This window comes from Delphinapterus leucas, chromosome 17 (assembly GCF_059928025.1).
Source record: "Delphinapterus leucas isolate spDelLeu-1000000601 "Yukka" chromosome 17, BTC_Dleu_Yukka2, whole genome shotgun sequence".
Taxonomy (NCBI): Eukaryota; Metazoa; Chordata; class Mammalia; order Artiodactyla; family Monodontidae; genus Delphinapterus; species Delphinapterus leucas.
Genome location: NC_143145.1, coordinates 42715378 through 42730459, shown reverse-complemented (window position 1 = coordinate 42730459; position 15082 = coordinate 42715378). Strand labels below are relative to the sequence as shown.

At 36.4% G+C, this 15082-nt stretch overlaps 1 protein-coding gene across 3 annotated transcripts in view; it reads right to left on the bottom strand.

Moving 5' to 3' along the window:
• RAD54B (RAD54 homolog B) overlaps positions 1-15082 on the bottom strand; it is a 114339-nt gene that overhangs the window by 33060 nt on the left and 66197 nt on the right. For all 3 annotated transcript variants that reach the window (XM_022584786.3, XM_089898903.1, XM_089898904.1), the window contains 5 exons: positions 14282-14444; positions 10888-11113; positions 10414-10621; positions 4472-4611; positions 688-978 (listed from right to left, as the gene is read on the bottom strand). In XM_022584786.3, the coding sequence (XP_022440494.1) occupies positions 688-978; positions 4472-4611; positions 10414-10621; positions 10888-11113; positions 14282-14444 (1028 nt within the window). The remainder of the gene's footprint in view (positions 1-687; positions 979-4471; positions 4612-10413; positions 10622-10887; positions 11114-14281; positions 14445-15082) is intronic.

Sequence of the window (15082 nt, the reverse complement as noted above, 5' to 3'; positions counted from 1 at the left end):
TAAAAAAAATAATACTAGAAAAGTACTTAGTGTTTGGTACATGGTGTTTAATGAGTATTAACTAAGATTATTAATACCAAATGTGGTTTTCTGTGGCTGGAGAGCTTTATCTCTTTATGACAAATTATTCAAAGTGGTATTACCAGGTCACAAGATACATTAAATTTTAAGGTTTTTGATACATATTGCCAAACTGTCTCCCAGTTGTACCAATTTACATTATAACCAGTAGATGATCTTTATTTTCTTCTTTGCCATTTTTTTGAATTTTATAGATTTCATACAACAATCATGTATTACTTTTATGAGGAAAAAATAAATTATTTCTTAATGGTAAATTTTGTATTTGTTAGCTCCAAACAAACTGACTGGCTATATTAATATAAAATAGGAAGGGAAACCAGGACCGAGCATTAGATGAGGCGCCAAAGGGCAGGGGGCACAAACTCTAGAAGGCAGAGCCTCAAGCCCATTTCATCCCTCGTTCAGCTCTATGAATATGGTCATGCTCTGAAGAACAAGCAGAAGGCTGGATAAACTCTAAAGAAGAATCACACTGGAGAGGCTGCACAGCTTTTGGAAAACCCACAAATGCAACCCCAGGGATTAGTCCAATCTGCCCTCTTAGGTTCACATGACATAGAACCCTCAGCTCATATTCCTGACGTAGGCTCATACACTACTTACCTTTACTGAGCTGAACAAAAGGCAGGGGTGATTGCACAGTTTTTTAAGAGCTCCAATACATATTAGATGAGAACTATTTTCCAACAATCCTTGAAGACAGAATCTGACAGCCTGAGAATTCAACAGTTTTCGATAAAGTTCAACCTGTAGGGCTCCTGGTCGGCAAAAGACTACATTCTCTATCTTAGGTGGGAGATATTTATTTATGACTTCTTGGGTTCGTCTAAGGACAAAGAGCCCAGTGAGGCAAGTAAGTTCAGCTGCTCTTCTCTCTCCTAACTCCTTTTCTTCCTATGGAAAAACAGCAGACTTAGAAGTGTTTTAGACAAAAAAAAAAAAAAAAAAACCAAAAAAACCCACTGGGCTGGCCAAAAAGTTCCTTCAGTTTTTAAGTAAAAATAAAAGACACATTTTTCATTCTCACCAAGATCTTTATTGAACGACATATTCACTGTTTTGTTCCACTACCTTCTGTCATTTTTCAGGCAACTTCATAATTCCATCTTCCCAAAACTTTCTGTCTTTTTGAGCAAAGAACTGTTCCAGGTGCCTTTTACAGTCTTCTAGGGAAGTGAAATTTTTTTCCACTAAGAGAATTTTGTAAAGACTGAAATAAATGGAAATACTAAGGTGCAATGTCTGGTGAATACGGCAGATGAATCAGAACTTCCCAGCCAAGCTGTAACAGTTTTTGTCTGGTTATCAAAAAACATATGTTCTTGCATTATCCTGATGGAAGATTATGCGTTTTCTGTTGACTAATTCCGTATGCTTTTCGTCAAGTGCTGCTTTCGGTTGGTCTAACTGGTAGCAGTACTGTTGGAATTAATCGTTTGGTTTTCTGGAAGGAGCTCATAATAGAAGACTCCCAATCCCACCGTATACACACATCACCTTCTTTGGATGAAGACCGGCCTTTGGTGTGGTTGGTGGTGGTTCATTTCACTTGCCCCACGATCTCTGCCATTCCACATTATTGTATAGTATCCACTTTTCAACGCCCGAGACGATTTGTTTTAAAACTGGAACGTTTTCATTACATTTAAGTATCGATAATTGCATGTGGAAATACAGTCAAGAAGGTTTTTTTTGTTTTGTTTTTTGTTTTGCTTAACTTATGTGGAACCCAAACATCAAAGTGATTAACAAAACCAAGCTGGTGCAAATGACTTTCAATGCTTAATATGGATATTGTGAGTATGTTGGCTATCTCCCATGTGGTTTAATGTTGATTAATTTTTCTCAATTAATGTCTTGATTTGATCGCTATCAACTTCAACTGGTCTACCCGACCATGGAGCATCATCCAGCAAGAAAACTCCAGCACGAAACTTCGCAAACCACTTTTGACACATCCAATCAGTCACAGCACCTTCTCCATATACTGCACAAATCTTTTTTTGCATTTCAGTTGTGTTTTTACCTTTCTTGAAATAAGAAAGCATAATATGCCAAAAATGTTGCTTTTTTTCTTTCATCTTCAATATTAAAATGGCTACACAAAAAAATCACCAATTCTGATAAGTTTTTTTTTAAATGCATGCTGATATGACAGCTGTCACAATACAATCTAACAAAACTGTTTCGAATGAAGTTAAAGACAACTAAGCGCTACTGGAGCCAAATCTTACAGAAAAAAATCAAACGAACCTTTTGGCCAACCCAGAACATGCAGTTAAATGAACATTAAACATTTTATAATGATCAACCATTTACTAATTGCTTCCCTTCAGATTTTTTTTAAATAAAAGAAATGAAATACAGTTTAGAATAGAAAAATCAACAATCATCTCTTTAAATGTTTAGCATAATCATTTAATTAAGTGAAGCCACAGTCTCCGAATCCTTGATTGTTTGGCTATTGCCACCATTGAGAACCACTGGAAATCAATAATCCACAAACCGAATTGTCTGAAAGTAAGCTTTTATGAGAAGACTGTAACAGTACATGGTCTTAAAATCATTATCAAAGCACTAACAGAGCAAATTCTTGGAAGAAAATATTTTGACAAGTAATTGATCCTAAAACTAAGCTTACAAGAAATTATTGGCACAAGGTACTGCTGACTCTTTCAAAATCATTACACATTGTTCGTAAAATAATAGTACATTTTTAAAGTCAAAATACAGTATGAATGAAATTTATGTTTACGTTCTCTACATAGGGGACTTCCCTGGTAGTGCAGTGGTTAAGAATCTGCCTTTCAATGCAGGGGACACGGGTCCGATCCCTGGTCCGGTAAGATCCCACATGCCACGGAGCAACTAAGCCTGTGCGCCACAACTACTGAGACTGCGCACCTAGAGCGCATGCTCTGCAACAAGAGAAGCCACCGCAATGAAAAGCCCGCACACCACAACGAAGAGTAGCCCCCCACTCGCCGCAACTAGAGAAAGCCCGGTGCAGCAGTGAAGACCCAACGCAGCCAAAAAATATAAATAAATAAAAAAATTAATTCTCTACATAGAATCTTTTAAGTGTATAGAACTTCACAGGGAAGCTTAAAATAAATCCCATATGTACATATTTGTTTCTATATAAATCACAGAAAATTTCCCTTATATTTTAAAACTATTCTCAATTTTTATTACAAAATAATTGGTTCACTGGAGAAAGGTCAGAAAATATAGTTATGCAAAAATAAGAAAATTAAAGCCAACTTTCATCAACCAGAAACAGCCAATGCTGCCAAGACTTTTTATGTATATCTTCAAAACCATTTTGTTTGCATAAATATGTAAATATATTAGATATTTTATTTTTATTTGTAACAAAAACAGTATCTCAAACCACAAAGCTTCATGGGAACAACCAACCAGTTTGGCTTATCACCATATTCCCCAGTGTCTGGCACTTAGCATTTGGCCCACTTTAGGTATTTAATATGTAAGTGTTGGGTAAATAAATGAATGTGATTTTATTTTTAAATAATGTATCATAAACATTTCCCATTCTATTAAATATATGCTTAAATCATTATTTTTCCTTTAATTTAATTTTATTTATTTATTTATTTTTGGCTGCGTTGGGTTTTCATTGCTGCACGCGGGCTTCCTCTAGTTGCGGCGAGCGAGGGCTACTCTTCATTGTGGTGTGCAAGGTGCACAGGCTTCTCACTGCAGTGGCTTCTTTTGTTGCAGAGCACGGGCTCTAAGCGCGTGGGCTTCAGTAGTTGTGGTGCATGGGCTTAGATGCTCTGCGGCATGTGGGATCTTCCTGGACCAGGACTCGAACCCATGTCCCCTGCATTGGCAGGTGGATTCTTAACCACTGTGCCACCAGGGAAGCCCAATCATTATTTTTTATATAGTTCCTAGTTCATGGAAAATGCTCAGTAAATATTTATACCCAATTTTAAGGCTTTTGATACATATTGCCAAACTATCCTCCAGCCATATCAATTTATATTCCAATCAGTAGAGAATAGTACTCCTATGTACACTTGCTATTACAATGTAAATCTAACCAACTAAAACATCAGTAGAAAAGTACAAAAGTTACTTCATGGTTATTTGGTTTACCTTTTTCAATACCAGTAAAGATGAACGTTTTTATGTGTTTTACTGCCATTTATAATTCTCTGTGAAGTGCCTATTTATGAATCTTTTTCAAGTGATAGGGTCATTTTCTTAAGTAAGATATGCAAAAGGAGTTGAACGATTGTGGGTAAAATTTTAAAAATCACTCTATTAATTTACTTTTTCCTAAATTAAAATAATACCCAAGTTATGGATGATTTTCCCAAACTGATCATTTTTAACCTACTTATTGAGTAAATTATACCTCAGAAGCAGAAGGTTGTCTCGATTTAATAATGGGTTCTTCATATATTTTTCTATAAGACGGCAAAGAGCCTAATATTCCTGGATTTACAAAATCAATTAATGCAAAAAATTCTTGGAGATCATTCTGAACTGGAGTCCCTAAAGAGATAAAAGTGATGAGAGGTCAAGTTTGTGTTTTACAGTATCACATCTTTATAGAAATTTGTACTCTCTTCCCTAAGAACGCTAAATACAAGCAAAGTCTCCAACTAAGAAAGACCAGCTAAATCAAGTTTTTAAAAATTAACAATCGTATAAAACTTTAACTCTGGTTTTAACCGTGAACTGAAGTCTATTTAGTACAGCATTTTGGCTGAGTATAGGCTCTAGAGTCTGACTGCATGGGTTCAAATCCTACCTGCATCACTTATTCTGAGTTACCCTGAAAAGTTACTTACCCCAATTTTATTTGCTGTAAAATTAGGATAATAATAGCAGTTCCTAGGGTTGTAAGGATCAAATGAGTTAATTCATATGCTATTGTGCCTGCAGCACAATAAACGTTCCATAACTGTTAGTTGTTATTATTATAATTGTGTGACTCTGGACAAAGTTACTTAAGCTCTTTTAAGTTAAACTCGGGATTCTTTTCCTTATAAAAGTGGGAAGATAATAATTTCCCAGTGTTATTAAAATGAAAAGTAAAGACAATGGATGTGAAGTGCCTGACATTTAGTAGACACAGTGAATGGTACCTATTATTAATACCTTACAAAGTTATCAGATAAAATTGGGATCTTCATTGATCCTAAAGACTGATACAGACTGTAATAGATTGATATACCCTGCACATACTACATACTCAATAATATTTGGCTAATTTTCAAAGAGACACTAGCATGTTTCAATAATTATAATAATATCAAGTGAACATATATATCAGCATAGTAAAACAGCATAATTTCAGATGAGTTTCAAATAACAGACTACAAAAGTTGTCCAAAGATATAAATAATAGAAGTAAATAAAAATGCACTTATTTCAATAACAGACAACACAAATTTTTACAATGTTAAGGAGTTTCATGATCACTTCCTTTGAAAGTCAATGCATAGACTCGAGGTTGGACCAATGCTTACTAATTTTTTTTAATACACCTAGTTAGTTTTAAATTTTTTAGACACATCACAGAATTAGAGAAAATATATTTATTTTGGTATGCATTTTGTTAAACCTTTAAAAGAGTATCCATGACAAATGATTAATAAAAATAGGGGGAATGGGAAAAGCAAGAAGGAAAGATGGGAACAAAAGGTACAAGGATCATTGTGGTTGGCTTCCAGACAGCCAGTCAAATGATGAATCCAAGCTAATCATGCTAGTTCTACCCCTTCGCCAATGACTTATGTAAGAAAGGGTCTGTCTTAGACTGGTTTCTCAGAAGCAGAGCCTGAGATAAGGATTAGGCTCCACATGATTTATGGAGAAATTATTCTCAGGAGAAAGGGAATAATGGAATCAGAAAATGCAGGGGAAGAAACTAACAATTTAGCTTGAGCAAAATTACAGGGAGCCTTAGAGCATAAACTACAGTATAAAGGTGCTCCTGAAATTATCCTGAGGCAAAGAAGCTGGCATTTTACTTGCTCCTCTATACGAGTCAATCACTGACCAAGCTGCAGGGGAGAGAAGGACCTCTCACTCAACCAATGATAATTCTCCAGAAAAGGCAGGAGACATGGGTTGTTTAATCAACAGTTCCAGCAGCTATGGGGTGGGTCCAACAGCCCAGAAAAGGGGAGCTCGTGGGGCACTGAAAGTTTCCACCAACAGCATGTGACCGACCCATCCTGTCCAATGAGATATAAAAGGAAGTCAGGGAGGAGCCTGGGATAGTCTCCTCACTCTTAAAGATGGAGATAAAGGCAGAGCCAGCCCCTGTTCTCCTTTAAATATCACCACATCTAGATGTGATGTCTGCAACTGCTCTGGCCACTTGTTACAAGCATGAATATGAAGTCAACACCAAACATGGCACAGCAGAGAACAAAAAGAATCAGAATCCTTGACAACACTGTTAAGCTGATGTAACCCCACCCCTGGAACATGCCCTAGCTCTAGACCTGCAGTTATGTGGGAGAACAAGCACATTTGATCCACATATCTGTTACTTACACCTGAAATCACGCCAACTGATACACAAGGGAAAGAGGCAAAAGCAAAACTGGAAAAAAGAAAGGCAGACAATAAGAAGGGGATCAGGAAAAGGATTTAGGGCAGAAAATAATAAGGAAAAAGAGTAAAGAAGAAAAAGAAAAGAAAAGAAGGGCCTACAAGATAGCCAATACACTAATATAGTATCATTCTGAGTTGTCACAAATGTTGTCTAGAAGTAGTTTAGTCCCCAATTCGCTGCTTTCAGTATTCTTTTCTAATTCTAGACTATGCAGAACCTGTAGAAGAAGCTAAATAATATAACATTAATAAAAGTTGAGCAGCAAAGTCCTGCGACAAGGAAAAAGGAAACACTAAAGATTTTCAAGTAAAGTTTGTATGTTTACTAAAACTATTTTCAGGGCTATGGAAGTGAAACTTCTAGGGAAACCGAGAGAACTCTTTCTCTTTCCCTACCTTTATCCCAGCAATAAAAGCTTTTTCTTTGTTTTATTGTTTACTTTTTAAGGAGACATAAATCTACCACCCAACCAAAGTACTGGAACATTGCTAATAACCTACAGCTATATCCGCATCTATTATCTCCATAAAAAGCTCTAAGAGCTCTTTATACATATTCATACATGTATCTTTCCTTCAGGTCCTATAATTCCACTTCTAGGAATCTATATAGAAAAGTATGTGCTTGTAGATATCCATCACCACATTTCAAAATTATGCACTATCATAGGAAAATGTTTACATTAAGTGTATTTTGCTGTGCATGTGTGTCTATGAATAAAGACGGATTTTGTATGTATATATAAAAAAGAAATATGTATGTATGTTCTCTGTGTGCATGTGTGCATGTGTGTGTGTGAATAATGAAACATGACAAAATGTTAATGGCTCATTAAGAAATTGAGATTGAAGGATGATTTCCATTCTCTAGTTTCTAAGCATGCTATAATATAGCAATATGTGTATGTATCTCTGTGTGTCTGTGTCTGTGTGTGATATATATTTTTAACTCTCACTTTTTAATAAGAATTTTTTCAAATCTCAGATTTTTCTTTTTTATAATATAAAGAAAGGATATCTAACATCTAATGAAGGATATCTAACATAATTAAGATATTGTGGATTGAACTGTGTCCCCTCAAAATTCATATGTTGAAGCCCTAATTCCCAATGTGACTATATTTGGAAACAGGGCCTTTTAGGAGGTAATTAAGGTTAAAGAAGCTCATAAGGGTGGAGCCCTAATCCAATATGACTTGTATCCTTTCAAGAAGAGAGAAAGACGTAGGGATGCACACACTCAGAGAACAGGCCATGAGAGGACCCAGCGAGCAGATGGTCATCTGCAAGGAGAGGAGAGAGGCCTCAGGAGAAACCAAACCTGCTGACATCTTGACACTGGACTTCCAGCTTCCAGAACTGTGAGAAAATACATTTCTGTCATTGAAGAAATCTACCACCCAGTCTTTGGTATTTTGTTACGGCAGCCCTAGAAGTCTAATACACCTCTATTAAATTTTAATTTAATTTTAATATTAAAATTTCCAGTAAATATTAACTAAATATTCTTCACGGCACTGGGCTAGATAGCAGCAGGAAACAAAATCAAAATTACTTTCATTTGATTCTTAAATAGCTTTTGAGCACCTATTATATATGAGCACTGTACATACTCATATATAAATGTTACTTCCTAATAAGACACAAAACACATTGGGAGTAAGATATGCTGCCGCTATAAAAAAGGAGAATTTATTCAGGCAATTCTAAGGAGATAAAAACCAACTGTAAGTATTTCTAAATGTAAGAGGTTAGTTAGTGCTAGTTTTCACCTACATTCACAGCTCAGGAGCAACAGAGACAAGGACAGGAAAACAGAAACAAGATAAAGAAGACAAAGTACGAATAAAGGGGGCAATGCTAATTCCTCAAAGGAAACAATCTCACTGGTCATCATCAGGACAGTCCTTCTGAATGAAGTCCCAGAATCAATTTCTACTGAAAATATTAAATTTAATCTGTAACGCTAGTTGAATTGATATTTGCTTATAACTGAGAATATTAGTAAAACTGTCCGTTTTTGCTAAAGGACATTATCTGTTTTTCAAATAGAGGAGAATCTATTATTTTTTTATTATTCTATTATTATTACCTAAAAGTAATCTTAGTTTCCCACTCTCCCTTTTTATTTTTCTTTCCCCTTCGAATGCCAATCTTTTTAACTCCATAGCTGTTAACTCCATAAGCAATATTGACCCCACATTGAGCAGTAAAAAGAAACAGTCTCTGCTTTTTTCTTCCAACACAGTGTAACTAAATTCAGCTAAATCTTTTTTTCCATTGCTTTTCTGACCCCAAGGATCTCAAAATCAAAAGCTAGTCAAGAAGTATAAGGAATCCACTTAGTTTCTCAAATAGCCAAAGATACAGAAATTACCTAGATCAAGTTTTCCATTTCCCCAACTCATTTTTTTCTTTAAAAACAGCCTCTACTAAATGTTCAAAGTCCGTTTTTCTATTCTCTGGTTTCCATATCACCAGTATTACTGACAAACATTTGTTGAACATCTACTAAATTTGGGGGGCAGATATAACTGTAAGATTTGATCCCTGTCCTTTTTATCTTTATTATCTTTAAGTGACTAAATGTGAAGAATGTAAAGGTCATTTAACAGTTCCCAAAATCATTTCTAAAAAGCACATATAGTTTCAAAAATCACATTTGGTAATGGTTAATACAATCCTTCTTCACAAATTGGAAGTCAAATGATCATAAATTACTTAAAGACGGGTACCCTCCACACCCCAACTCCATGAGAGCACAACAGGGGGAGTTTTCTCTGTTGCTCCAGGGCATACTTCTACCCTAAAGATGTGGAATGGAGGAATAAGCTGTTGGTCACACCCTTTCTCCCTCCTCATTTAAACTTCAGAGGAGAGCTCTGACATGCATATAGGACACATGAAGGACACCATGAGATATGATGTAATAAGGATAATCATGCCCTGCCCATCCCTTCCAAAAGGATTAAAGATGATAGGGAAAGAGAGCCTTAAGTAGAAAACGGAAGGGTCGCAAACCTTAGTAATGAATACAACTCTCTTCTTTCCTCTGCTACCACATAAGACCAAAGTGAGGTGTGGGAGAAAAGCTACACTGAGTTATTCAGGCCTAATTCTAGTCTAGGCCTTAAGCTAAAAAGGATTGGGTAGAAACAGATTCTTGTATTTACACGCAGTCTATCTCATCCTTCCAGACAGTCTGGGCCAGAAGCTTTGGCCAGCAAAAAACCATATGCATACAGCACAAACATATAAAAATAGAGGATATTTATATTAAACACTTACCATGTATAGGGTAGTCTTCCAAGACCTTTACATGGATTAACTCATTTGACCCTCACAACAACTCTGTGAAGTAGATGGTCTTACTATCCCTGTTTCACACATAAGGAAACTGAGGTACAGAGAAGTATAACTTGCCCGAAGTTGCACAGCTGTCAATATCAGACTTGGAAACCAAGCACAAGCAGTCTAGTCCCATCTCCTACCTTCTTTACCATGATACCATTGTGTTTATTCCTCAAAGAATCCAAAATCTGGATTGCAGAACATTACACAGGATTTAAATAATTCAGAATCCTACCAAGACTCAACTAACATAGGTTTATTAGTATGAATTCCACTCAATACCATCAATTCTTTGGATGCCAAACATCATATTACAAGTTTTGCATATTCACTAGGCAAAAATACCATCATATCTCCCCCAAAGTAAATACGGACCAGTTAGAATTATCCTTTTCTCGCAGGCGAGGCTAATGAGGGCTGTAGCTGTCTTAATGGTACTGTTCTTCAAACGATGCCCTTCATCACAAATTAGAAGATCAAATTTTATATTCTTAATTTGATCCAGGGAACGAAGTAACATTTCATAACTGATGATAAGAACAGGATAAAATGGAGATTTGGTGAATTCTTCTACTTTGTGGTCCTAAGAAAAAAAGATAATATTTAACAAATCATGGGCAAAAACTGTGTGAAATCAAATTTAAGCAGCGTATTCCTGACAACCATTAACTAGGTATTAGAATATGTTAACTCATGACCAAATTGTAGGGCAAGATTCCATTTATCTCCAAAGGGTCAGAGCTACTTACACTTGAAAAACTGCTACGTAGACAGTGAAAACTGCAGTATTGATTTGAAAATCTAGAGATTTAGTAAATGACCGGGGCTAAACTTTTAAAAGTCTCTTACCTGATCAACAGTAAATATCTTGATCCTTTCAATTCCTAGCCATTTTTGAAATTCTTTCCTCCAATTATTCACCAAACTTCCAGGTGAGACAATAAGTGTCTTCTTTATTACTGGCTTGCCACCGTAGGGTCCCTGACACTGTAGAGTCCAGATGAGCGAAATACATTGCAATGTTTTCCCTAAACCCATTTCATCAGCAAGAATAGCTCCACATCTGCCATTCACCCTGTGAGAAACAATTATACTTCCTTCAATTACAAAAGGAAAATATTTTATGTCCCTAACATCATCACCTATTAGTCAAGAACCAGAAGCTGATATTTTGTACGTAGGATGATCCTAGCCCCCACTAAACACTTTTTCTAGCTCTTCAATCAGCTGATTTATGACATATCTCTCTTTTGCATCTTTGCTAATTATATTCATTACATATTTGTGAACTAAATTACTAAAACAACTTGAAATTAGAGTTGAATCTAAATCATCTGTTACTATCATGTATCTATATTTAGAGATTAGAAATGAATCCCAATTTTATATCTACCTTTGAATAATTTAACTATAACCATGCTTCTCATCACCAACAATTGAGCAGTTTTTATCAGTTTCAGTATTAGATATCAAAACAGTTTAAAATACATTGAAATGTAAACCAGAAAGATCTACTGGTCTGTATTTATGATTCTCTGGCAGTAAATGAAGTCCTCAACCAAAACAGCTCCTTGAGCTGTAAGAAAAAATAAACACTAACTATTTGATCTAATACATGTAATTTAGTAAAACTCTCATCCAACAAACCTACTTGGTTAATGTAATTTAAAATTAAATATTATAAGGAATATAATATAAGTAAGTGGCATTTTATAACACTTCATAGTTTTTAAAGCTCTTTGAAGGTATTAGATATACATTTTTAAAGTTACAAAATCCAAAGGAATTAAGGATATTACCAAAAATATAAGTGTAGTTTGTTAATCTATTGTATTTCTTACTAGTAGAAATAATAACCAAAAACAATTTTATAGGGGACTTCCCTGGTGGTCCTGTGGTTAAGAATCTGCCTTCCAATGCAGGGGACGCGGGTTCGATCCCTGGTCGGGGAACTAAGATCCCACATGCCACGGGGCAACTAAGCCTGCGTGCCGCAACTACTGAGCCCACGAGCTCTGGAGCCTGCACACCACAACTAGAGAGAAGCCTGCGCACTGCAACGAAGAGCCCGCACGCCGCAATGAAAGATCCCGCAGGCCTCAACTAAGACCCGACGCAGCCAAAAAAACCCACACAATTTTATATATGTTCTCCATTTCAAAGTGTAGAGAAAAAATTACAAAGATGCATCATAGCCACTATTATTATTTTAGATCAACAATTTGCCACTGCAAGATGCCAGCTAACTGAGACACAGTGAGTGGCAGAGAGAAATTAGTGATCCATCATCCACCATCCATCATCCATCACCATGGTATAGGGAAGAGAACAGGAAGACTTCTCTTGAAGAAGATGAAACTTGAGCAGAGTTTTAAAGATAAATAGGAATTCACTACATTAATCAGGTAGATCAGTATAGTTGGAGCTTGAACTGAATTGAAAGCAAGAAAATAAAAGCTAGGAAGCTGGCAAAATAGGAAGAAGACGGAAGATGAGGATACTTATCCTTGAAAGCTCAGACTGTATCCTGTAGGTCAGCATCTCCCAAACATCAGTCTTTCATGACTACCATTACAATTTTTTGCCATACATGTGATACTATATGTTATTATTTTTCTCTAAATCAACTCACTTTTTTACTTAGACTTATTTGAAAACTCTTTCTAAGCATAATTTATCTGTGAAACAAAAAGTTTAATGTGCTATTTCTTTCTAATTATTCATTAACTCAATATGCTACTATTAAAAGTTAAAAATAAAGTTTGTCCACGTATACCTAAAATGATCCCATACACAACCCAGTAAAGTGCATATCACAGATTAGGAAACACTGCTCTAAGTTCTGAGAATTGTAATAATTTTAAGCAAGGCAATGCCATGTTCAGAATTGTTTTCAGAAAAATCAAGCTGGTGGTGATAAGGAGAATGAATCTGACAAGTATCAGAAGCAGATACACAAGTTAGAAACCACTGCAATAATCCAGATAAAATATAATTTTATGACACCAGTTACTAGAGCTGCTACAGTGAGGTGCCAGAAACAATTAGGACCCAAATGATATTTGGGAAGTCAAAATAATCAAAAGCTTAGGTTTGATTAGATAGAGAAGGTGAGAGAGAAGAAATCAAAGATGATTCTCAGGCCAAGTGAGATAAGATCTCCAAAAGGAAGAACAGATTTGAGAAAGAACATGAATCTAGAAAGTTTCTAGGAAATAGTTTTCCCTTAACTTGTCATCATTCAACGGGTTCTTAGAGTTTGGGGAAATTTACATTCCCAACTCCCTAGTAAATGACCAATATAAAAGTCAAGGTCCTATGCATTAAAAACAAAACAAAAAAGGACTGGAAGGAAATGTACTAACATGTTAGCAGAGACCTTTGATTTCTTTTTACCCCCTTTGTCTGGTTTGTATGTATGTGTGTGTCTTCTATTGATACTTCAACTGTACTTCGACTACAATTCTTTAAGAAAACTCAATTTTAAAAGGGGAGGAGGGGGACTTCCCTGGTGGTGCAGTGCTTAGCAATCCACCTGCCAATGCAGGGGACACGGGTTCGATCCCTGGTCCGGGAAGATCCCACATGCCGTGGAACAGCTAAGTCAATGAGCCACAACTACTGAGCCTGCACTCTCGAGCCTGCAAGCCACAACTACTGAGCCCACATGCCACAACTACTGAAGCCCATGCGCCTAGAGCCGTGCTCCACAACAAGAGAGGCCACCGCAATGAGAAGCCTGTGCACCGTAATGAAGAGTAGCCCCCACTCGCTGCAACTAGAGAAAGCCCGTGCACTGCAACGAAGACCCAACGCAGCCAAAAATAAATTTAAAAAAAAAATCTGCTTAAAAAAAGCTGGGGGGCGGCTTCCCTGGTGGCGCAATGGTTGGGAATCCGCCTGCCAATTCAGGGGACGCGGGTTTGTGCCCCAGTCCGGGAGGATCCTACATGCTGCGGAGTGGCTGGGCCCATGATCCGTGGCCCCTGGGCCTGCACGTCCGGAGCCTGTGCTCCGCAACGGGAGAGGCCACAACAGTGAGAGGCCCACGTACTGCCAAAAAAAAAAAAAAAAAAAAAGAACTACCTGCGGAATAAACATACACATTAAGTACCATTTGCCATTCCTACCAACTAAAATATATGCTGTACCCACTGAGATGCATTATATATCAGGCTTGTCCTAGAAAACCATTATGTTGCAGGTTAAATCAAAGCTCAGATTAAACAATTTATTTTCCTACCTCATTCCCATCACACATTCATAAAGGAATATGATCCCTTCTTTCTGATGTGGTCGAAGGTGAAATACAAGGTGAGGATCTATCACTACATCCACAACAGGAAAACAGTTCTTACTGAACATCCACTGGTGATTATTATCTGGTCGTGGCATAACAAGGGAATCTTAAGAAAAACAGAAAAGTATAATTATAAATGTATTCCAATTTCACTCTGTCAGTAACTACATTATCTTGCTCTAATTACTCAGAAGGTAGAACTATTTGCCATCATTTGTGGCAAAAAAACTTTGAAATTCAGTAACATCAATGCTAAGCAAAGGTACAAAATTAAAAAAATAAAATCTCTTGCCTTATTGATGTAAGATTTCATGCAAAGAATTGCGAAGAGCTTTCCAAACTTCATGCCCAAAAGTGCTTTGAAACCACTGAAATTCACTGTCGTCTAATAAAGAATTCAGCCACAACACTTAATAGTTCAGTATTCAGAGCAAAGAGAACTATTTCCAACTGAAAGCACAGGTTGGAATTTTGCCAAGATGCTCTTGCTAATACTCACAACTTCTTATTCTGGAAAGGCTTTCTAAATTTAATATAAAGGCTCCCTTTTTTCATTCTTGTACCCACTAACAATGACCATTATTCCTATTATTCAGAAGAACTGAGAAAGAATGACAAATTTTCCATTGACTTCACCACCATTATTTGCTTAAAGTTAATTACTTCGTTCATAAATGTAAAATTCATGAATCTTTGCAAAGCAGCATGAAGTAACCATCAAATAACAATGTAATTCTTTAGAAA